Raw genomic sequence first — 24,719 nt, forward strand, 5'->3', positions numbered from 1 at the left:
AAACTCACTACCCACTAATTAATAAATCTTGTCCAATAAAAAGATATAACCCTTCACAGTCACACAGATAGGCCAAGCCAAAGGTATTTCGGATAAAAGATCATGCAAAATAAAATTATTTCCTTCAACCGTAGTAATTTAACGTTTGTATATTTTCATTGATTGCATGTTTATCTTTTTTATGGAATAAAAGGACAAACCGAATTGAATTGACAATATGGTTTTAACCATCAAAATATGCGTGCCAATTAATGAAACATTTACCACACAATCGTTCGTTGGTCTCCGTTATGACCATAAAAGGTCTGCATATAGCTTCTACAACAGAGAAATTTCGGGTAATTGTTCAAGGCCGTGCCGTCAAATTAGTCCAGCACGTTCATTCTAAATTCATGTTGGTAACCTTTCGGTGTTGATAGGGTCGATACGTTATCGGCATACGTCACGTCACCCGCAAAAAAACCGTTTCAACCGTGCATTGTGTGCAATGCACATAATGCTAAATCCGCGAGAGTCCTCAACCTCCTGCTGGAGATCATCGTTAATAAAACATGTAAACGATCAAACACTCAATTAGTTAATACAGTTTCCAATGCCAGTGACCCCAAAAAAGCGATTAAAGTAAGCCCATATAAACGATGATAGTGAGCCCATATAAACGATGATAGTGAGCCCATATAAACGATGATAGTGAGCTCGTATAAACGATGATAGTGAGCCCATATAAACGATGATAGTGAGCCCATATAAACTGTGATAGTGAGCTCGTATAAACGATGATAGTGAGCTCATATAAACGATGATAGTGAACCCATATAAACGATGATAGTGAACCCATATAAACGATGATAGTGAGCTCATATAAACGATGATAGTGAGCCCATATAAACGATGTTAGTGAACCCATATAAACGATGATAGTGAGCTCATATAAACGATGATAGTGAACCCATATAAACGATGATAGTGAGCCCATATAAACGATGATAGTGAACCCATATAAACGATGATAGTGAGCTCATATAAACGATGATAGTGAGCTCGTATAAACGATGATAGTGAACCCATATACACGATGATAGTGAGCTCATATACACGATGATAGTGAACCCATATAAACGATGATAGTGAACCCATATACACGATGATAGTGAACCCATATATACGATGATAGTGAGCTCATATACACGATGATAGTGAACCCATATAAACGATGATAGTGAGCTCGTATAAACGATGATAGTGAGCCCATATAAACTATGATAGTGAGCTCATATACACGATGATAGTGAACCTATATACACGATGATAGTGAACCCATATACACGATGATAGTGAGCTCATATACACGATGATAGTGAACCCATATAAACGATGATAGTGAGCTCGTATAAACGATGATAGTGAGCCCATATAAACTATGATAGTGAGCTCATATACACGATGATAGTGAGCCCATATAAACGATGATAGTGAACCCATAAAAACGATGATAGTGAGCCCATATACACGATGATAGTGAGCTCGTATAAACGATGATAGTGAACCCATATAAACGATGATAGTGAACCCATATAAACGATGATAGTGAGCTCATATAAACAATGATAGTGAACCCATATAAACGATGATAGTGAACCCATATAAACGATGATAGTGAGCCCATATAAACGATGATAGTGAGCCCATATACACGATGATAGTGAGCCAATATAAACGATGATAGTGAGCCCATATAAACGATGATAGTGAACCCATATAAACGATGATAGTGAGCTCATATAAACGATGATAGTGAACCCGTATAAACGATGATAGTGAACCCATATAAACGATGATAGTGAGCTCGTATAAACGATGATAGTGAGCTCATATAAACGATGATAGTGAGCTCGTATAAACGATGATAGTGAGCCCATATAAAGATGATAGTGAGCCCATATCAACGATGATAGTGAGGCCATATAAACGATGATAGTGAGCTCATATAAACGATGATAGTGAGCTCATATAAACGATGATAGTGAGCCCATATAAACGATGATAGTGAACCCATATCAACGATGATAGTGAGGCCATATAAACGATGATAGTGAGCTCATATAAACGATGATAGTGAGCTCATATAAACGATGATAGTGAGCCCATATAAACGATGATAGTGAACCCATATAAACGATGATAGTGAGCCCATATAAACGATGATAGTGATTCCATATAAACGATGATAGTGAACCCATATAAACGATGATAGTGAGCCCATATAAACGATGATAGTGAGCTCATATAAACGATGATAGTGAGCTCATATAAACGATGATAGTGAGCCCATATAAACGATGATAGTGAACCCATATAAACGATGATAGTGAGCCCATATAAACGATGATAGTGAGCCCATATAAACGATGATAGTGAAGCCATATAAACGATGATAGTGAGCCCATATAAACGATGATAGTGAGCCCATATAAACGATGATAGTGAGCTCGTATAAGCGATGATAGTGAGCTCATATAAACGATGATAGTGAACCCATATAAACGATGATAGTGAGCCCATATAAACGATGATAGTGAGCCCATATAAACGATGATAGTGAGCCCATATACACGATGATAGTGAGCCCATATAAACGATGATAGTGAGCCCATATAAACGATGATAGTGAGCTCGTATAAACGATGACAGTGAGCTCGTATAAACGATGATAGTGAGCCCATATAAACGATGATAGTGAGCCCATATAAACGATGATAGTGAGCCCATATAAACGATGATAGTGAGCCCATATAAACGATGATAGTGAGCCCATATGAACGATCATAGTGTGCCCATATAAACGATGATAGTGAGCCCATATAAACGATGATAGTGAGCCCATATAAACGATGATAGTGAGCTCGTATATACGATGACAGTGAGCCCATATAAACTGTGATAGTGAGCCCATTTACACGATGATAGTGAACCCATATAAACGGTGACAGTGAGCTCATATACACGATGACATTCAGCTCATATACACGGTGACGGTGAACCCATATACACGATGACAGTGAACCCATGTAAACGATGACAGTGAGCCCATATACACGATGACAGTGAACCCATATAAACGGTGACAGTGAGCTCATATAAACGGTGACAGTGAACCCGTATACATGGTGTCAGTGGATCTATATACATGGCGATAGTGAACCCATATACACGGTGATTGTGAACCCATAAACATCGTTTCAGTGAGCTCATATACACGGTGTCAGTGAGCCCATATACACGGTGACAGTAAGCCCATATACACGATGACAGTGAGCTCATATACACGGTGACAGTGAGCCCATATACATGGTGACAGTGAGCCCATATACACGGTGACAGTGAGCTCATATTCACGATGACAGTGAACCCATATACACGGTGACAGTGAGCCCATATACACGGTGACAGTGAACCCATATACACGGTGACAGTTAACCCATATACACGGTGAAAGTGAACCCATATACATGGTGACAGTGGACCTATATAAACGGTGACAGTGGACCTTCATACACGGTGACACTGAGCTCATATACACGGTGACAGTGAACCCGTATACATGGTGTCAGTGGATCTATATACATGGCGATAGTGAACCCATATACACGGTGATTGTGAACCCATAAACATCGTTTCAGTGAGCTCATATACACGGTGTCAGTGAGCCCATATACACGGTGACAGTGAACTCATATACACGGTGACAGTTGACCTATATACACGGTGACAGTGAACTCATATACACGGTGACAGTTGACCTATATACACGGTGACAGTGAACCCATGTACATGGTGACAGTGAATCCATATAAACGGTGACATTGGACCCATATACACGGTGACAGTGAACTCATATACATGGTGAAAGTGAACCCATATACACTGTGACAGTGAACCCATATTCACGGTGGCAGTGAGCCCATATACACGGTGTCAGTGAGCTCATATACACGGTGTCAGTGAGCTCATATACACGGTGTTAATGGGCTCATACACATGTTGTCAGTGAGCTCATATACACGGTGTCAGTGAGTCCATATATATGATGTCTGTTATCTAATATACACGGTGACAGTGAGCTCATAAACACGGTGTCAGTGAGCTCATATACACGGTGTCAGTGAGCTCATATACACGGTGTCAGTGAGCTCATATACACGGTGTCAGTGAGCGCATGTACACGGTGTCAGTGAGCTCATATACACGGTGTCAAGGAGCCCATATACACGGTGTCAGTGAGCCCATATACACGGTGTCAGTGAGCTCATATACACGTTGTCAAGGAGCCCATATACACGGTGTCAGTGAGCTCATATACACGGTGACAGTGAGCTCATAAACACGGTGTCAGTGAGTCTATATACAAGGTGACAGTGAGTCCATATACACGTTGACAGTCAGTCCATATACACGTTGACAGTCAGTCCATATACACGTTGACAGTCAGTCCATATACACGGTGACAGTGAGTCCATTTACACGGTGTCAGTGAGCTCATATACACGATGACAGTGAGTCCATATACACGGTGACAGTGAGTCCATATAAACGATGACAATGAGTCCATATACACGGTGACAGTGAGCGCATATACACGGTGACAGTGAACCCATATACACGATGACAGTGAGCCCATATACACGGTGACAGTGAACCCATATACACGATGACAGTGAGCGCATATACACGGTGACAGTGAACCCATATACACGATGACAGTGAGCGCAAATACACGATGACAGTGAACCCATATACACGATGACAGTGAGCGCATATACACGGTGACAGTGAACCCATATACACGATGACAGTGAGCCCATATACACGATGACAGTGAGCCCATATACACGGTGACAGTGAACCCATATACACGGTGACAGTGAGCCCATTTACACGATGACAGTGAGTCCATATACACGATGACAGTGAGTCCATAGACACGGTGACAGTAAGCCCATATACACGATGACAGTGAGCTCATATACACGGTGACAGTGAGCCCATATACATGGTGACAGTGAGCCAATATACACGGTGACAGTGAACCCATATACACGGTGACAGTGAGTCCATATACACGGTGACAGTGAACCCATATACACGGTGACAGTGAGCCCATTTACACGATGACAGTGAGTCCATATACACGGTGACAGTGAACCCATATACACGGTGACAGTGAACCCATATACACGATGACAGTGAGCCCATATACACGGTGACAGTGAACCCATATACACGGTGACAGTGAGTCCATTTACACGATGACAGTGAGTCCATATACACGGTGACAGTGAACCCATATACACGATGACAGTGAGCCCATATACACGGTGACAGTGAACCCATATACACGGTGACAGTGAGCCCATTTACACGATGACAGTGAGTCCATATAAACGATGACAGTGAGTCCATATATACGGTGTCAGTGAGCTCATATACACGGTGTCATACTGTTATTAGTAATCGTTATTATATGGAAAATTGTACTTTGGTCATATCCTATATATGCAGAAAGTTCATCGTAAACGCTGTGCTTATTCCAATTATACAAGAAAATAAGGATTTGCAGTTCCGAATCATGAGTCTCAAATTAAGACTAGGGTGATAGTGAATATGGGCCCTGTTCATAATCTTCCGCACTCTACTATTACATCAGCATAGATGATGAATATAATGTATCGGCATTCATTCAATATGGTATTTATTAAATAAAATTGATTAAAACAAGCCTAATTTACAAAGGGTTGTTTCATGATAATGATACGTATAGTTTTATAGTCACTCTAAGAGAAAATCGTTTTCATATTTACAAACATTTCAGTCATATTAAAATAAACAGACTCTTGAGTTCAAGATTATCGACATATTTACCCACTGTTATCTGGCCGCTATCATCATATCCCGGACATACCCTTTTCAGGACGTGATAAGAAGGTGGCACATGGCCGCTGTGGCCCCTTAGGAATCAATAGAATGTACTTAAACGTATAACCATCTTAGGGACAAAGGGTCAAATGAGAATGTGTTAATTTACAAGGTGTTTCGATAGTCAAGAATTTTGGAGTACATTGGCTTGGACAACAACGACATCGGCTTAGCTTACGTCACAGCGCGTAGCTAGCTACCTATACACAATTATGTTAAAGCTGCACTCTCACAGATTGTACGTTTTGCCAACTTTTTTATTTTTTGTCTTGGAACGAACCAAATTTTGCGAAAATCCATGGAAACCAGTTATATAAGACTGCTGACAAAAAATAAGATCGCAGATTTTTATATTTAAGTTCAAGAATTGATGTTTTATACATTGTTATTAAACCGTTAGTAACGGTTTAAGCCACAAAACATTAATTTTCGAACGGAAATATAAAAATCTACGATCTGATTTTTTGTCAGCAATCTTATATCATTGGTGTACAGATATTTACTCAAAAATTTGCTCTTTCCAAGACAAAAAATAAAAAAGTTGTAAAAACAGTGAATCTGTGAGAGTGCATCTTTAATACAAGCGTTCATATACAAGGAATATCATGACATGACGTCCTGTTTCATGTCGAGTTCCGTGTTCACACGAATCCGTCGGGACAGAAGATTACGGACTCCATGATATGCCGTCTGTCGTTATATGTCGTGCTTTCCTTTTAGTTTAAACCAACAAAACTCCATCCATAGCTTCTACACAACATTTCACGTAATTAATGAATGCATTTTTCTGAAAACAAACATGCAGCTGCATTCTTTAAGAAATAAATCTTATTTCATAAACGTTTGTTTTTTTAATAATACTTCATCAATAAGTAACAAAATTATGGAAGCGTCCAGGTGCCAGAGTGAAAAATATTTTCCAGTATACTATCTCCTAATTAGGAGATACTAACTCATAATTATGACTTACTAAGTCCTAATTACGAGATACTATCTCATAATTAGGAGATACTATCTCCTAATTACGACTTATTAACTCATAATTATGACTTACTAAGTTCTTACTACGAGATACTATCTCATAATTAGGAGATACTATCTCCTAATTACGACTTATTAAGTCCTAATTAGGAGATACTAACTCATAATTATGACTTACAAACTGCTAATTAGGAGATACTAACTCATAATTAGGACTTACTATCTCCTAATTACGAGATACTATCTCATAATTAGGAGATACTATCTCCTAATTACGACTTATTAACTCATAATTATGACTTACTAAGTTCTTAATACGAGATACTATCTCATAATTAGGAGTTAGTATCTCCTAATTAGGACTTAATAAGTCCTAATTAGGAGATACTAACTCATAATTATGACTTACTGAGTCCTTATTACGAAATACTATCTCATAATTAGGAGATACTAACTCATAATTATGACTTACAAACTGCTAATTAGGAGATACTAACTCATAATTAGGACTTACTATCTCCTAATTAGGAGATACTAACTCATAATTAGGACTTACTATCTTCTAATTAGGAGATACTAACTCATAATTAGGAGATACTAACTCATAATTATGACTTACTAAGTCCTAATTACGAGATACTATCTCATAATTAGGAGATACTATCTCCTAATTATGACAAAAACGATGGTGATGACGTTGATGATGATGATGATGATGATGATGATGGTGGTGGTGGTGGTGGTGGTGGTGGTGGTGGTGGTGGTGGTGGTGGTGATGATGATGATGATGATGATGATGATGATGATGATGATGATGATGATGATGATGATGATGATTGTGGGGATGATTGTGGAGATCATAATGGTGGTAGTGGTTATGATTGTGGTGATGATGATGTTGGTTGTGATGATGTTGTTGATAATGGTGATGATTAATATTAGGGCTTTGCATATTACTGTCATTTTTAAAAAAATATTGGACAAGTTGGCAGCCAAGTTGAGCCAAAATGGCAGTTAAAAAAACCCATGGAGTGTTCAAATGAATAGTGCATAGAAACACAATCAATGAAAGAAAGAAGTCCATGATGACCCTATTATTAGTTTGAAATGACGTTGAAAGTATGTACGTGAAGTTAGCGGCCTAGCGGCCCACCGGCTCAGCGGCGTGAAGTTAGCGTCATCGCGTCCTAGCGGCCTAAAGTAAGCGGCCCAAAATGCTATCCTATTTTCTTAAAAAAAATCAAAGAAATATCAACTGAGTTTTAAGCACACACTATCACTCTGAGGCGATTTTCAACATTTTAAAAAATAATCGAACAAGCAGTCAGCTTTTCAAAGCATGTGAACATGCCTTTCCTTCTATTCTTTTATATGTATATTCTGTTTTAATGCCCAAATTATCACTCTTAAGCAATTATAAACTTTTTTTTTTAAAAAGTCGATCGAGCACTTAAGCGGCCTAGCGGCGTGAAGTTGTCGGCCTGGCGGCCTAGCAGCCTAAAATGGTTTCCTATTTCAAAGTATGTATACATGCGTTTTCTTCCAAAACTGTAATAATCGCGAGTTAGTATCTCGTAATTAGCACTTAGTAAGTCCTAATTATGAGTTAGTATCTCCTAATTAGGAGATAGTAAGTCCTAATTATGAGTTAGTATCTCCTAATTGGGAGATAGTAAGTCCTAATTATGAGTTAGTATCTCCTAATTATGGGATAGTATCTCGTAATTAGAACTTAGTAAGTCATAATTATGATTTAGTTTCTCCTAATTAGGAGATAGTATACTGGAAAATATTTTTCACTTTGGCACCTGGACGCTTCCATACAAAATACATGCGGCTTGTAGTTTACATGTATTCATAGACAGACATCCTGCTAGCAATACAATTATTATATAGAACATTTGGAAGAACTGCAAAATTTTGTGAAAAAGCAACTTGTATCTATGTAACATGATGTTAATAAATAAAAATGACCTCTAATTAGTCATTTTCTTCCAAATTCATGTCAGATCAGATCCAGCATACGCCATACGCCACTGCAATGGCACAGGAGGAAAGGTAGCTGTTAGGACAACCTACAACATTCTGACTACTGTGTTATGGAATGGGTTTATAGCTGATCGGGACAGACAAACATTCAATATATAGTTCCACCCTTAAATATGTATTTTCATGAAATGAAGGTAACCTTGTTATGAATTATATATATTTGCCTGCAGCTGTATCCTGAAGGTACATTTGATTCAGATAAAGTGTTTCTAGCCAAAAAGGTTATGTGATAATTTATCTGGTCGTGGCGTCTATTTACAACTTAACAAAGTACAGGCGCCCAGAGGTCCGCCAGGGGTTGAACTGGTGTTTGTTTTCATTTTGCGACAAAAGAATGTCAAGTACAATCAACCTAATGATCCCACATGTCACATACGGTGGAAGTTCGTAATCTAAAAGTACACCGATCAGTCCGGTTCATCCAGTATTTGGCCCTATCGCCCTGCACTTGTAATCCCACAAGGCTAAGACCCTCACCTGGTCCTTAGATAGCCCCCCGGTAGCTGGGAGATACTGGACCGTGGGAATCTATGCCAATGGAACTATGTGTGGTTTGGGAGCAATGAGGACATATTTTCTTTATTGGTGATTTTGTTATGTAAATATATGCTGGCGGGTCTATAATTTAACCAAGGCTAATAGCCATCTGCAGATAAGGTATATCAAAAAAGTACAATCGACCAGCTTATGACGTATTTAAGTCGGCTTATTCACCTGCATTTTCTCTCTAACTAATTTTACTCTTGAAAGTGTAAAATTTATTAGAGAAATACACTCTATCGAGAGAAAAAAATCGGATGCATAATGAAATAACAGGGATATCAAAGAAAATATATATAAGTGCATTTAATAAGTAAGTCAAAAAATAATTGGTATAAACATGAATTAGTTAAGCACAACAAACATGGTTTCTACAGTTAGTATATACAAGTGCATGTATCTACCATACAAAATGGTCAAAGAAAAAGAATTGTCATCGTTATAATAAAAAATAAGACTGTCAAACGCAAAAAGATAGACGTAATTTATATTTCAAAAAAACTTAAAAATACAGACGTTTTGTTAAAACTTTGTTATTATAGCAAACGATTGCGTATAACATTGCCAAATTTAACCGGTAAAAAACACACCAGTATTCACAACAGTTTATGTGTGCAATGTTTTACCCCCGTCTAAAATAGTGCAGCTTTTATAGCAATAACATTCAAGGTAATTGTCTGTCCTTAATCATTCAGTTTAGGGTCAGGACAGTGCTGAGTCTCTTATATTGCTGATCCATAGACAGAGGGCAATTGAGCACATCACAGGGCAGCCAGCCATCCATAGACAGAGGGCAATTGAGCATATCACAGGGCAACCAGCCATCCATTATGTATTTCGTGGCCGTTGTTTACAGTCTGTTTTGGTGCCAAATTTCAAGAGTCCTCCATCATACTTGTCATCAACAAACGACTGCGTGCCGCATTATTTCTGCTGTAATAGGTTGGAAGTATATCAAGAGGCCTCAGGGAAATAAACCAGAGCTAAATAGCATTTAAGAAACCATGTCATATAACCGTTGTCTAGGAAACAGACAATGAGACATATCTATCAACTTATGAGGTCTTCTGTGGCTTCTGTCGGTGCTATGTGGTTATTACATATATAAAACATCCACCCAGATATGATCCTTTGGAAAAACTACATGTGTATATAAAATAGTTTAGAACACTTTTATGACATTTTGAATAAATGCCCTTTTTTCCTTTAATCAACGTGTTTGTTTTTCCCTTCGTCCATACTAGTTCGCCTTAGACTGGTTTTCGTTCTACCTAACCTTGGTCAATATATAAATAAAACACCGAACCTGAAATGCCACAGAGTGGAAAATGGAATCTTTGCAAGGAACTCATTGTTTGCTTTCGCACCCAATGCAATCCTTTGCACGCTGTGAACTCAAGAAATCAAATCAGCCAGATTATATTTAACGTTAGTATATTTTCCAATTTATCGCAATCAGTTAGTTTGTCGATTTGAAATAAATTGTTTGCGGTATTTGTTTTAGTGTAAAAGCGTGTCCTAATTTTAGCGGATAACCGGGTCATTCATAACACTATTGTCTGCAGATGTTTGGGTTGTAACGACGTATTATCATCAAATCTGAAGTGTCTTGAGCAGCGTATCGATACTCTCTGATAAGCCCGGTATAAAAACATCCTGAGTTGTTTTAAACATTTATTCCATTGTAAGACGTTGAGTTAAGGATGACGTCTGTAACTTCTCTACTGTTGGCATTCAGTGCCATAACATGTAAGCATGTGTCTGATTGGATTATAGTATTAAGTATATTTCGCCTGTTTACATCATGTATTGTATAGATTTCTAATTATAATTAATTTTAAACGTAAAGTAAAAATAATAATAGAAATGATTATGATAATGATGATGATGATGATGATGATGATGATGATGATGATGATGATGATGATGATGATAATAACAATAACATAATAATAATAATAATAATAATAATAATAATAATAATAATAATAACAATAGTAATAATAAGCAGCATAATAAGTAAAATTATAACGAAAATCACCATCGTTATCATCTATATATTCGTTTTATTAATAACCACTTTAAACAAGGTTTCAAAGAAAATTGAATATATAATCATTATCATAGAACTTGGTCATCACCTTAAAAATTGTGTGTGGTACTTCTCATGGTCACTACCAACGTGTTATCAACTTTATTTTTAAATTAGTGAATATCAAATTTATAATACTTATTTATAATTAACATGAGCTCTCAGTATAAAAGCATTTCGCACGCTGTTGTGATTTTCATTTGTATCTGTAGTATGACTAAAATCCAGTTTTCTGTGGATTTCGATCTGTGCTTTACAAAAGCATCTAACAATTTCATCAAGCCATACATCGCATTGTGGTATTATAATACCAGTCTGAATTCTGCCTTGCATGGCCTGCCTTGGGGACACACACCTTAGAGAACTAAGTGAACTTTTCCCTGTCGTCCGTTATATCTCTTTGCAGTAAATATTCCAGAAACAGATGCCTGCCTTCACTAAATAAGGACATATCATGTAAAAGAACACCTGCCGCTACTTACATTCAATCTACTTCACATAAAACGGCTAATATAAATAGAGAATATACTTTACAAAAGCGCCTAGAACTCCTTTGTGAATATTTACTGCCTCTACGTACAATTTACTTAATGTTAAGAACGATTAAATAACTCTTGTTAAACATAGCTATATTGCATAAATAGTACACATACCTATAGTACATCATTATTACACAGACACACATATATATATATTCATATACATACATTATTATACACAACAAATATATTATCCGAGAACTAAAGCATTTCTCCCCTGTAAAATATTGTTTATTTAAGTGTATTTCTCATAAGCCATTTTTAGTCCGTCAATACATGTATACCTGCCGCTGGCCGTCTCCTGTCCACATCAGGACGGTTTGTCTCGTGACCTGTTTCAACTCAACCCAACCCAGTGTGTTGCATCAAACACACTCTATATCATCTTTATAAAAAAAATCAACTTATAATCTTATCTTTGTGAAGGCAAGAATTTATGTAATGTCAAACACACCGGCGGCATTGGATTTGTATTCCAGTTGCTTCTTCGACACGAAACAACCGTAACTAATGGTTCAAAGAGCGTTACTATATGACGTAAATAAGATAAACGAGTACGCTCTCCATAAACCCGCACATTAATTGTAGAAATATGGGAAGATATTTGGGTGATACCATGCAAACCAATGTTCAAATATCATAAAAGATATAAAAACACAAATGGCGAGTCTGGTATGTCGATTGTAAACTATCGAGGGAGGAAATGAGACAAAAGATAGCATTATCAATTCTGAATTATTTAGCACTATGTTCGCAACGCGCGTTTCTATTTAGTGTATTTTTAAATTGAGAGTTTTTAGGAGATTTAGTTTAGAAATGCTAACATGTGTCTATAAATTTAAATTACCAATAGCACTAGCAACAACAGGAAAAAGATACCATCAATATTAGGACACTGTAAAAGCTATATCATTATTTTGCAAATCGAGGAATGAAAACACTGCCATTAAAATAAATGTTAAAGTCTTTAAAAGATACACGCTTACTCACAAATAAGATTTACCACAATTAATACAATTGTTTTAATTTACCAAAAACGATAAAAAAAATATGTCGAAAACAATTATTTTTATGACTGATACCGAGTTTAATTTGAAAGAAAGGTGCAGAAAACACGGTATTTCTACCTTAAACATGTGTATGTATTGATTTTGAATAAGAGTGTCACTTTAAATTTAAAATTTGAATATAGTGTTCTGTTGTCATAGTAAAAATGCACACAATAGATAGACCCCATGTTTACCTGTTGCACAATTATGTGTTAAATAGAGATTTTCATTCAAAACTCAGAAATGATTTAATGAAACAAGTCAGTTTTAAAAATAAACAACAACATGTTGTGTGGTAATCTGAAGTTGTAGTTGTGTTGCGTTTGATGATGTCAGGAAATAGATTTCCAACGATTCCTTCAAACAACAGTTTGGAGGGTGCGGAACATTCCCGCTTATGCAATTTGAATTGAACTTGGAAAACTTGCGAAAACTCAAAAGGATTTTTTTTCATTTTGTTAAAAATCATACATTTTTATTTTTTTTTAACTTTTTGTATGTCTGAAAATAAATTTACTGCTGCGTTTTTATTGTATAGTTTATATGTAAATTATTTTCTGTCTGTGATATTGCTTTCAAGTTTTTCCTTGAACTAATTGAAATAGAGGTAAAACTTTATAGATATGGTAGCGCTTCAACTGAACTAAAACATCTAAAAAATATGTAATTTATTAAAAATACATTAAAATCTGAATTACAAGACAAAATTTCTTTCAGCATCCCCGAAGTTAAGTCGCCAGATTTATGATTGGACATGCGTTATTTAGAGTGCTATTATGTTACCAAATGAACTCTCGTCTGTGATCATGTCCTTGAAGTGGCATGCCCCTTCTGTTGTTGTTGATTTTTTAATTAGACAAAGCAAATTGTTTGAACAATCATGTCTTGAAAATTATTTGCAAAAGAGTCTGGACAAAACACTCCCCATTGTGAACTCTGCACCTATTTTCTAATTTACCGCTAGCGTTTGACAGTGTTGCCTACATGTATATTATATCTGTCAATGAACTGTCTTAATCACATCAATACTTCTGTTTTCATAGTTTGGATGCATATAGTGCTTCCAAAAACATCTCTCTTCCTTAATGAATAATTATACTGGTAACCCCTCGTGTGGGCGTGTTTCAGTGGTAGCAGCGGCTGACCCCGACTGGATGACGTTCCAGCCTATGAGTCAGTGTTCTAACATGGACGCCAACGGCTGTTACACCTGCAAAATGTGCATGACCAAAGGTGAGGACACCTATATTAGCTTAAATGTATATATCAAAAGATGATGGTATGCCGGTTCAGGAACATAATGAATAAAAAAACAAACGACATCGCACTGGTGTATCCTATTTTGTTTGGCAAATAGATACATATATCGAAATGTTTCGATCACCATTACCTGCCGCCAAGTGAAGAGTATGCGAAATAAATTCGTGTTATTTGACATTACAAGTAGAAACAATAAGAACGTTTTGGTTTCGCCCTTCAAACTTTAATGACTGTGTTTAATTTCGAACAAACAGATTTTTATGGTTCGATGTATTATTCTTTTTGTTTCTATGACTTGTGACGAAACAAATCCATTTACATTTTTGAAAATTATATTAATATCAGACTCGTGAGTTATATGTCAATGTGATAAAAACACAAACTTCAGCCTATGAATAACATTGTGTTAATTTATTCCAGTCACACCCATACCTACCTGTGCCCCACCCTCGACCCCGCCTCCACAGATCAAAATCGTCAAAGAGCCGTGCAGCTGTAGCTCAACACAAGGCCCAACTACATCTACAACGACCACAACTCTGCCAACAACAACAACATCTACTACCACTAAAGCTACAACAACAACAACAACAACAACTACTCCGAAACCGACAACGACTACTACGACTACCACTCCAAAACCGACGACAACAACGACGATGAAGGCAACAAGTGCTGCGAACCATTCAGGCAACCATGGGAAATCGCAGAACGCCACTGCTCAGAACAACACCGTCTCTAACTGGTCACAGGTAAAATCGTACGTTCTGAAATCATATTCAAAGAGCATTTCCTGATAAAAATGGGTGGTATTTGAGGTCTGATCGGGAGCAAAGCTTTGGTAAAATGCTTCAAACTATGCTGTTGTGTTCACTGAAATCTTCGGCTGGTACTGCTGCGAGAACTATATTATCTTAACAACATCGTGAACTTTACCGAAAGAAACACAACTATTATTAACTATATGCCGAGAATAAACATAAAAACTAACCCAGCATTCACTATATATGTTCCATCCAAAGCATACACTGTCCTATATCATCCCAAACCAGGGTCCACTATGGGAGTACCATTCGGCGACGACGACGACGACGGATGGTGACAAAGAGACGGTGGTGACCACCAACATCACCACCGCCGACGGCAAGGAGGTTAACAGAACCATCGAGACAACCGTCACACAGCATGGACACGTGACCGGGCACAATGTCAAGGTAGGTCTTCCGTCACACAGCAAGGACACGTGACCGGGCACAATGTCAAGGTAGGTCTACCGTCACACAGCATGGACACGTGACCGGGCATAATGTCAAGGCATGTCCATCGTCACACAGCATGGACACGTGACCGGGCACAATGTCAAGGTAGGTCTACCGTCACACAGCATGGCTACGTGACCGGGCACAATGTTAAGGTAGGTCTACCGTCACAAAGCATGGGCACGTGACCGGGCATAATGTCAAGGTCGGTCTACCGTCACACAGCAAGGACACGTGACCGGGCATAATGTCAAGGAAGGTCTACCGTCACACAGCATAGACACGTGACCGGGCACAATGTCAATGTATGTCTAACGTCACACAGCATGGACACGTGACCGGGCACAATGTCAAGGTCGGTCTACCGTCACACAGCATGGACACGTGACCGGGCACAATGTCAAGGTATGTCTACCGTCACACAGCATGGACACGTGACCGGGCACAATGTCAAGGCATGTCTACCGTCACACAGCATGGACACGTGACCGGGCATAATGTCAAGGCATGTCTACCGTCACACAGCATGGACACGTGACCGGGCACAATGTCAAGGTATGTCTACCGTCACACAGCATGGACACGTGACCGGGCACAATGTCAAGGTCGGTCTAACGTCACACAGCATGGACACGTGACCGGGCATAATGTCAAGGTAGGTCTACCGTCACACAGCATGGACACGTGACCGGGCATAATGTCAAGGTAGGTCTACCGTCACACAGCATGGACACGTGACCGGGCACAATGTCAATGTATGTCTACCGTCACACAGCATGGACACGTGACCGGACACATTGTCAATGTCGGTCTAACGTCACACAGCATGGACACGTGACCGGGCACAATGTCAAGGTAGGTCTACCGTCACACAGCATGGACACGTGACCGGACACATTGTCAAGGTCGGTCTAACATCACACAGCATGGACACGTGACCGGGCACAATGTCAAGGTATGTCTTAAAGGGGTAATACAAGTGTATCTGTATATGAGACGACTAAATTCCAAAACGGTACACAGCGTCTGTTTCAACTGATTCGGCGATACCCGCGTCACCTAGCAAATTACGGGGCAAATGAAACCAAACAACAATCCCATTGTCGTCGTATACAGACAAGGACACTATATTACTGGATTTAATAAAAAGAAAGTAGCGAATGGCACAAGGGAAAATACTCGATGAGGCTTGAATTCCTGAGCTGCTGTGTAGTTATAGCGCATATATAGGTAACTCCTTTATCTTTGATAAACGAACAATTTGCTTTTGATTTGTTGTTTTTTTACAAAATGTTTTCTTGACATGTGCATGTCCATCGTCGGATACCCCCGTCACACGGCTGCACTATGCTTCGTTGTATACCATGGGCGATTTGGCTTTGACAAAATCTCTCATTTTTTCCACGGCATGCATGAGGTGTAACGGAAGAAGTGCCGTGCTTGCAAGCGATGTATGCCTAAGATACACAAACTTACTTGATACGCAGGTTGTGGATTCCAATGCTACAGTGCACGGCCATGGAGGCTCCAACAGCTCCCATCATTCAAGCAACAGCAGCAGTGGCAGCAACGGCAGCAACACCACTACCAGCATCACCTCCAGCCAGACCAGCAGTAACCAGACAGCCGGCCACCACGGAACAGGTAGGAGGGGATAGTAAGAAATGAAACTTAAAGTATGGACAAGTTAACGTATATACTACATGTATAACCATGTATTGACGACAGTTGTGAGAACTAAGACGGATCTAATGATGTGTAGCAGTTTCACAAATGTTGTAGAACGAAAGCTTTTTCTGGCGGTATTTGACATTGCAAATTTTACATTTATAGACATTTTGTCCGCCCATTTAAACCAATCTTGATATTTTTTTCCACTTTAAACAATTTAATTTTCCATTCAAAATAAGTTAGTGAACAAAGAATTTATAACTTAGCATTTGTCGCACGAAAATATTTACAGTAGTAAGTGCGATCATGCTTGCCTTTTCGAACTAAAACTGACTAAGCGAACTTGCCCCTAGTAGGGTTCCAAACCACGACCTCTAGCAGTTTAAAGTCGGCCACATTGTAAGCTTATGCACCATAAAATAATAATTAGCGTTTTAATTGTCTATTTAATATATACGGGAGATGGTAAATATCAAATATCATGAAATCATTTTCTTCGTTGAAGGCGGTCATGGAGGCACCAGCGGAACAAACAGCTCCAGTACGAGTCACACCTCTTTTTCTTCACAAAACAGCACCTCGGGGACGCATGGAACAGGAAGTCACTCGTCTAACACCCACGGTAGTTCCGCTACCAACAACACGGCCGGTACGTCTGGCACGAAGGGATCTGGTGGGAACAACTCCACATCGTCCAGCACATCTCAATCCTCGTCCTCCTCTTCGAAGACTTCCGGTTCAAACACTTCAGGCAGCCAGAGTAGCGGCAGCTCCCAGAGCTCCCAGGCCGCCTCATCGAGTACGGCTGCGACGACGAAGGCTGCTCCTACAACGACTAAGGCAACCCCAACGACCACAAAGGCGACTAAGGCCACCACCCATAGGCCACACACACACCGCCCGCCCACCACCACCAAGCCAACAACGACATCGACGACAAAAGCGACCACGACCAAAACAACTACAAAGCCGACCCCAACGACGACAAAAGCTACTAAGGCCACCACCCATAGGCCACACACACACCGCCCGCCCACCACCACCAAGCCAACAACGACATCGACGACGGCGGGCACCACCAAGAAGGCCAACAGCTCCTCTCACACCTCTCATCAGAGCTCATCCCACCAATCCTCTAGCTCCAGGTGAGCGCTCAGTTTGTTCTCATTGGTTTTTTAAATAAAGAAACATGGAGAACTTAAGCACTTGCTAGTTATTTTCGAATGCCGCATAGTGTGATGATGGGGCCAAATGCATGCTATTTTTGAGCGGCACAATCTGGTATTGCTTATGAGTCACAATAATGTTAAGACAATGTGAAACAACAGCTAGGTAATTAAAATTTAGTCAATCCTTAGCTACCTTTCTCCGTCTTGTTCCTAGCTAAACAGCTCGAAAATGTGTCGTTTTTTTTGTTTTCTTGTATTCTCAAATTTATTCCTTTCAGTCGATAAAATTGACCACATACATATTGTACAATATAGCATAAAATGTATATTGTTTGCAGTTAATCAATCTGGTATATAACTAATATTTATTAATAAGAACCACACTACATGTACCTCTCTTTCAGCTCTTCACAATCCGGTAGCTCCAGTTCCCAGCAGAACGGAACTTCCGCAAACAACCACAACTCGAGGTAAAAAGACAACAACACTTTTTTAAAAACTATTCAGGAAACAGTGCCTAAAGTTTCTTTTGCAAAAATCCATCTTCCCTCAATTGAATTAAAACACGTCGATTCTTTTTCAGCGCATCAAACGCCAACTCACATATGACCCAGCCAACTCAGCCAAAGATGACACAGCCTACGATCCCCAAGGCCACATCACGCATGACACAACCGACAGCACCCAAGGTATTGCATCAAATTAGGCCACTAAATAGCTGACTAACGCAGTTGCCAACAGCTCCAGTTACCGACTGTCAACTGTTCGAGCTACGAAATTGTCAACGGTTGGAGTTACACTCTGGTCAACTGTTCGAGCTACGACGCTGGCAACTGTTCGAGTACAAAGTTGATAACTGTTCGAGTTTTGCAGTTATCAACTGTTCGAGCTAAAAAGTTGTCAAATGTTCGAGTTTTGCAGCTATCAACTGTTCGAGCTACACAGTTGTCAAATGTTCGAGCTACGAAGTTATCAAATGTTCGAGCTACGAAGTTATCAACTGTTCGGGTAACGCAGTTGTCAAATGTTCGAGCTACTAAGTTATCAACTGTTCGAGTAACGCAGTTATCAAATGTTCGAGCTACGAAGTTATCAACTGTTCGAGTTACGCAGTTGTCAAATGTTCGAGCTACTAAGTTATCAACTGTTCGAGTAACGCAGTTATCAACTGTTGGAACACATCAGTTGTCAGCTACGCACTTTTCAACTGATAGAGTTACGCAGTTGTCAACGGTTCGGGCTACACAGTTGTCAGCTGTTCGAATATTAGTTTTAATATATTAAACAAGATATAAACAAGCCGTCTGTTTAAAGAGCAACTGTTGCAAAAAACAAGCTGTATTGTTTAACACAAAAAATGAAAGTAGCATATATGTCACATGCTCGAGCTTCACAGATGCCAAATATTTCAAGTCCCACAATTAACAAATGCCAGTGCATTTTCAGAAACTATTTACCTTACAAAACGCTCTTAGGTTTACTCATAAGTAGCTCCAGCTCTTAATTATTGATTATAAAATTGCTGTTAATGAAACCTCGTTTTCTCGATAGCTGACTGCCAAGCTGACCAAGCCGACGGCAGTGGCGGGAATGACAAGCCCGACAACGGCGGGTAAGGCCGCGACTGCCTCGACCACTCAGGGGCCGACAACCACATGGAATGGTAGGGGAAGACACTCTGTCTTTCAGGCAGATTTTTTTGTTCTCTTAATATATTTTTTAAAATGATTAAAGCGTTCACATAAATATCCTCCTAAATTTAGCTATTTGTGTGAGAAAAATAATGCAAGTTGTTAATTACTTGCTTCTGTCCACCTTGTTAATTCAGAAGTTACAATAATTGAACAACATACTACTTTTATTACCCAACTCGTGTAATTATTTAAATAGTACAGTTTCTTTTTATCGAAATCTATGCAGTATGCCTGTCCGTATTTCTGATACATATATCACTTAAATGTTTTATTATCATTTGTCATCCATCCTTGTGTTTATTCTTTGTATGTATTTTCTATAATAGTGATGTCCACATGGGCCTTGTTCTTGAATGAAAACTGGGACCTATAAAGGTTTAAATAGGTCCGTGATGAAACTGAAACTCAAAACTGTTAAAATTAGACAGGTTTCAGTTAAAATACAAAACCGGATTGGCATTTATTTCGAGGCTTTTCAATATTCAACATAATGTCTTATTCTGGAGATGGTACTAGTTAAATCACATTCTTCTAGATGTACAAGACAATTTTTCATACAATCAATTAGACTTTTTCCAGAAGGGAACTTTTAAAGAACATAAAATTATCTGAATATTATACACCAAAGTATCCGTTAATTAACCATATACAGGTATCTGCCCGGACTTCCCTCCTGATTGCCCAGCGTCTAACGGCTGTGCTACATTCGACGAGAATTGGTGTCCCATCTGCGTCTGCCCCCGTAAGTAGACCGGCATGACCGCAAACCTGTCATAGTCGAGTTCACCCTTGTTTCAGTTAATTAGCATTCTGAAGTTAAATGCAGTTACGTTTAACGCATGGTTGGCGTAAAACAAATCCAATGTTAAAGATATATTAATAACTGAATATGGTAAAGGATTAAGAAAGGGTAAAAATCATTGATTGTGATTAAAAGTTTACAAATGCATTTGCTAATTCGAGACGAAGGTTAGAAGCGAGCATATTCTAAGCATAAGACACACAGTGCTGCATACTTCATTTCACTATAGACAAGTGTACTGTATTCGTGCGTATTTCATGAACAAACACATGTTCTATTTTTTTGTTTCAGCTGGAAAATAAAGATCTTCGAACAAACCATTTGAATCTGACTGTTATACCTCACACAATAAATGTATATTCATCGAATATATTCCGTTTGGGTTTTTGTCTCCCCCTCCTTGCCGAAACAACCTTCTTATTTTGTACACTGCTCTCATTTGTTTGCAAACGAGCATGATCTACATGATGGACTGTTGTTGTGGAATCGTGTAAACTTTAATAACGACATAATTATCTACAATCATAGATGAAAGGACCTACTTTGTTACTCCATCCATTTCTGATTGATTTCTACAAAACGGTCTTCAAACGGGTGCAGGAGAAGTCGTACTACTACGAAATCGTACTAACACGGCGAACTCGTACCATTACGAAGACGTACCAACACGAACTGGTACCACTACAAAGTCGTTACATCTCAAACTCATGCCATTACGAAGACGTATCGACACGAACTCATACCACTACAAAGACGTATTAACACGAACTCATACCATAACGAAACCGTACCAACACGAACTCGTACCATAACAAAGACGTACCAAAACGAACTCATACCATAACAAAACCGTACCAACACGAACTCGTACCATTACGAAGACTTACCAACACGAACTCGTACCATAACGAAGACGTACCAACACGAACTCGTACCATAACAACGACGTACCAACACAAACTCGTACCATTACGAAGACGTACCAACACGAACTCGTTCCATTACGAAGAAGTACCAACACGATCTCGTACCATTACGAAGACGTAGCAACACGAACTCGTACCATTACGAAAACGTAGCAACACGATCTCGTACCATTACGAAGACGTACCAACACGAACTCGTATCATTACAAAGACGTACCAACACGATTCGTACCATTACGGAGACGTACCTACACGAACTCATACCACTACGAGGACTTACCAACACGAACTCGTACCATTACGAAGACGTACCAACACGAACTCGTACCATTACGAAGACGTACCAACGCGATCTCATACCATTACGAAGACGTACCAACACGAACTCGTACCATTACGAAAACTTACCAACACGAACTCGTTTCATTACGAAGAAGTATCAAGACGAACACGTACCAACACGAGCTCGTATCATTACAAAGACGTACCAACACGAACTCGTACCAGATCTCGAACCATTACGAAGACGTAGAAACACGATCTCGTACCATTACGAAGACTTACCAACACGAACTCGTACCATTACGAAGACGTAGAAACACGATCTCGTACCATTACGAAGACTTACCAACACGAACTCGTACCATTACGAAGACGTACCAACACGAACTCGTACCATTACGGAGACGTACCAACACGAACTCGTACCATTACGAAAACTTACCAACACGAACTCGTACCATTACGAAGACTTACCAACACGAACTCATACCATTACGAAGACATACCAACACGAACTCGTACCATTACGAAGACTTACCAACACGATCTCGTACCATTACGAAGAAGTACCAACACGAACTCATACCATTACGAAGACTTACCAATACGATCTCATTCCATTACGAAGAAGTACCAACACGAGCTCATACCATTGCGAAGACTTACCAACACGACACGAACTCATACCATTACGATGACTTACCAACACGATCTCATACCATTACGAAGAAGTACCAACACGATCTCGTACCATTACGAAGACGTACCAACATGATCTCGTACCATTACGAAGACGTACCAACACGAACTCGTACCATAACAAAGACTTACCAACACGAACACGTACCATTACGAAGACTTACCAACACGAACTCGTACCATTACGAAGACGTACCAACACGAATTCGTACCATTACGAAGACGTACCAACACGAACTCGTACTATTACGGAGACGTACCAACACGAACTCGTACCATTACGGAGACGTACCAACACGAACTCGTATCATTACGGAGACGTACCAACACGAACTCGTACCATTACGGAGACGTACCAACACGAACTCGTATCATTACGGAGACGTAGCAACACGAACTCGTATCATTACGGAGACGTAGCAACACGAACTCGTATCATTACGGAGACGTACCAACACGAACTCGTACCATAACGGAGACGTACCAACACGAACTCGTACTAGTACAAATACGTACCAACACGAACTCGTACCATTACGGAGACGTAGCAACACGAACTCGTATCATTACAAAGACGTACCAACACGAACTCGTACCATAACGGAGACGTACCAACACGAACTCGTACTAGTACAAATACGTACCAAAACGAACTCGTACCATTACTAAGTCGTCCCAACACGAACTCGTACTTCTTCAAAATTATTCAGCACAAACTCGTTCCATTAAGAAATCGTACCAACACGAAGGAATTTACATTACGAAAACGTAGCAACACGAACTCGTTCCATTACGAAGTCTTGCAACACGAACTCGTACTACTTCAAAATTATTCAGCACAAACCCGTTCCATTACGAAAACGTACCAACACGAAGGAATTCCATTACGAAAACGTACCAACACGAACTCGTTCCATTACGAAGTCGTACCAACACGAACTCGTACCACTACAAAGTCGTACCAGCACAAACTCGTTCATTACGAAAACGTACCAATACGAACTCTTACCACTCCGAAGTTGTACCATATTTGGAGAACTCATCTCAAATATATTTTATTGTTTAGCTTTTATGTGTTAACATATATAGGGCGCAATTCGTCGTAAATTCGGACTTTCGGCAATGTTTTTATATCAAATTATCTAAACTTTGAAAAACATAAATAAAATTATTGTAGTAACCTTATGTTCGGTAATATTTCACTATGAAGCATACATATGGGACAACGTCTCCAAATACAACGTATGGAACAAATTTGCATTGGTTCGACATCTCTTATTATTCTGCATGAGATATATAGGCAGAAATTATACTGTGTTAACATCCACACTGAACAAGTTTTCAACAAGTCATTTGCTCGCCCATTTCTCAGTAGAGAAAAGCCTCTATCAATATCTCAATTTATGGATTTATGAGTTATGTGACTTAGTACAGGTAATGCGCATAGTTATTGTTTATACATGTACCTGGGATTTCAACGCTGTTTAATGTAATTTGTGTAATAAGAAAGTAAAATAGAAAATACACTCCTAGTGAAATGAATTAACCATTTCATTTGGAATTCTGGCAGTAATGTCGTACAATGTTAGAACTGCATTGCTGACAATCCTCTTAAGTACGAAATGGCTACTAAGATTCTTGGTAAAACGTTACCCAACACGGTTAAAACTCTTTCCTAGGTACGAAATCCGCAAAGGGATCTTGGTAAAACAGTCCCCTGCATTACATTATAGG

General features: G+C 39.1%; 1 protein-coding gene across 1 annotated transcript; it reads left to right on the forward strand.

Annotated features, from left to right (window-relative positions):
• The first annotated feature begins 11,239 nt into the window (after positions 1 to 11,239).
• Positions 11,240 to 21,026, forward strand: LOC128235747 (uncharacterized protein DDB_G0271670-like). The gene is made up of 10 exons (XM_052950546.1): positions 11,240 to 11,292; positions 14,352 to 14,456; positions 14,904 to 15,235; positions 15,536 to 15,697; positions 17,230 to 17,386; positions 17,919 to 18,558; positions 18,987 to 19,052; positions 19,166 to 19,271; positions 20,134 to 20,245; positions 20,929 to 21,026. The coding sequence occupies exons 1-10, from the start codon at positions 11,247 to 11,249 to the stop codon at positions 21,024 to 21,026; spliced, it is 1,824 nt and encodes a 607-aa protein (XP_052806506.1). The 5' UTR covers positions 11,240 to 11,246.
• The last annotated feature ends 3,693 nt before the right edge of the window (positions 21,027 to 24,719 follow it).

Source organism: Mya arenaria, chromosome 5, assembly GCF_026914265.1.
Source record: "Mya arenaria isolate MELC-2E11 chromosome 5, ASM2691426v1".
Classification (NCBI taxonomy): Eukaryota; Metazoa; Mollusca; class Bivalvia; order Myida; family Myidae; genus Mya; species Mya arenaria.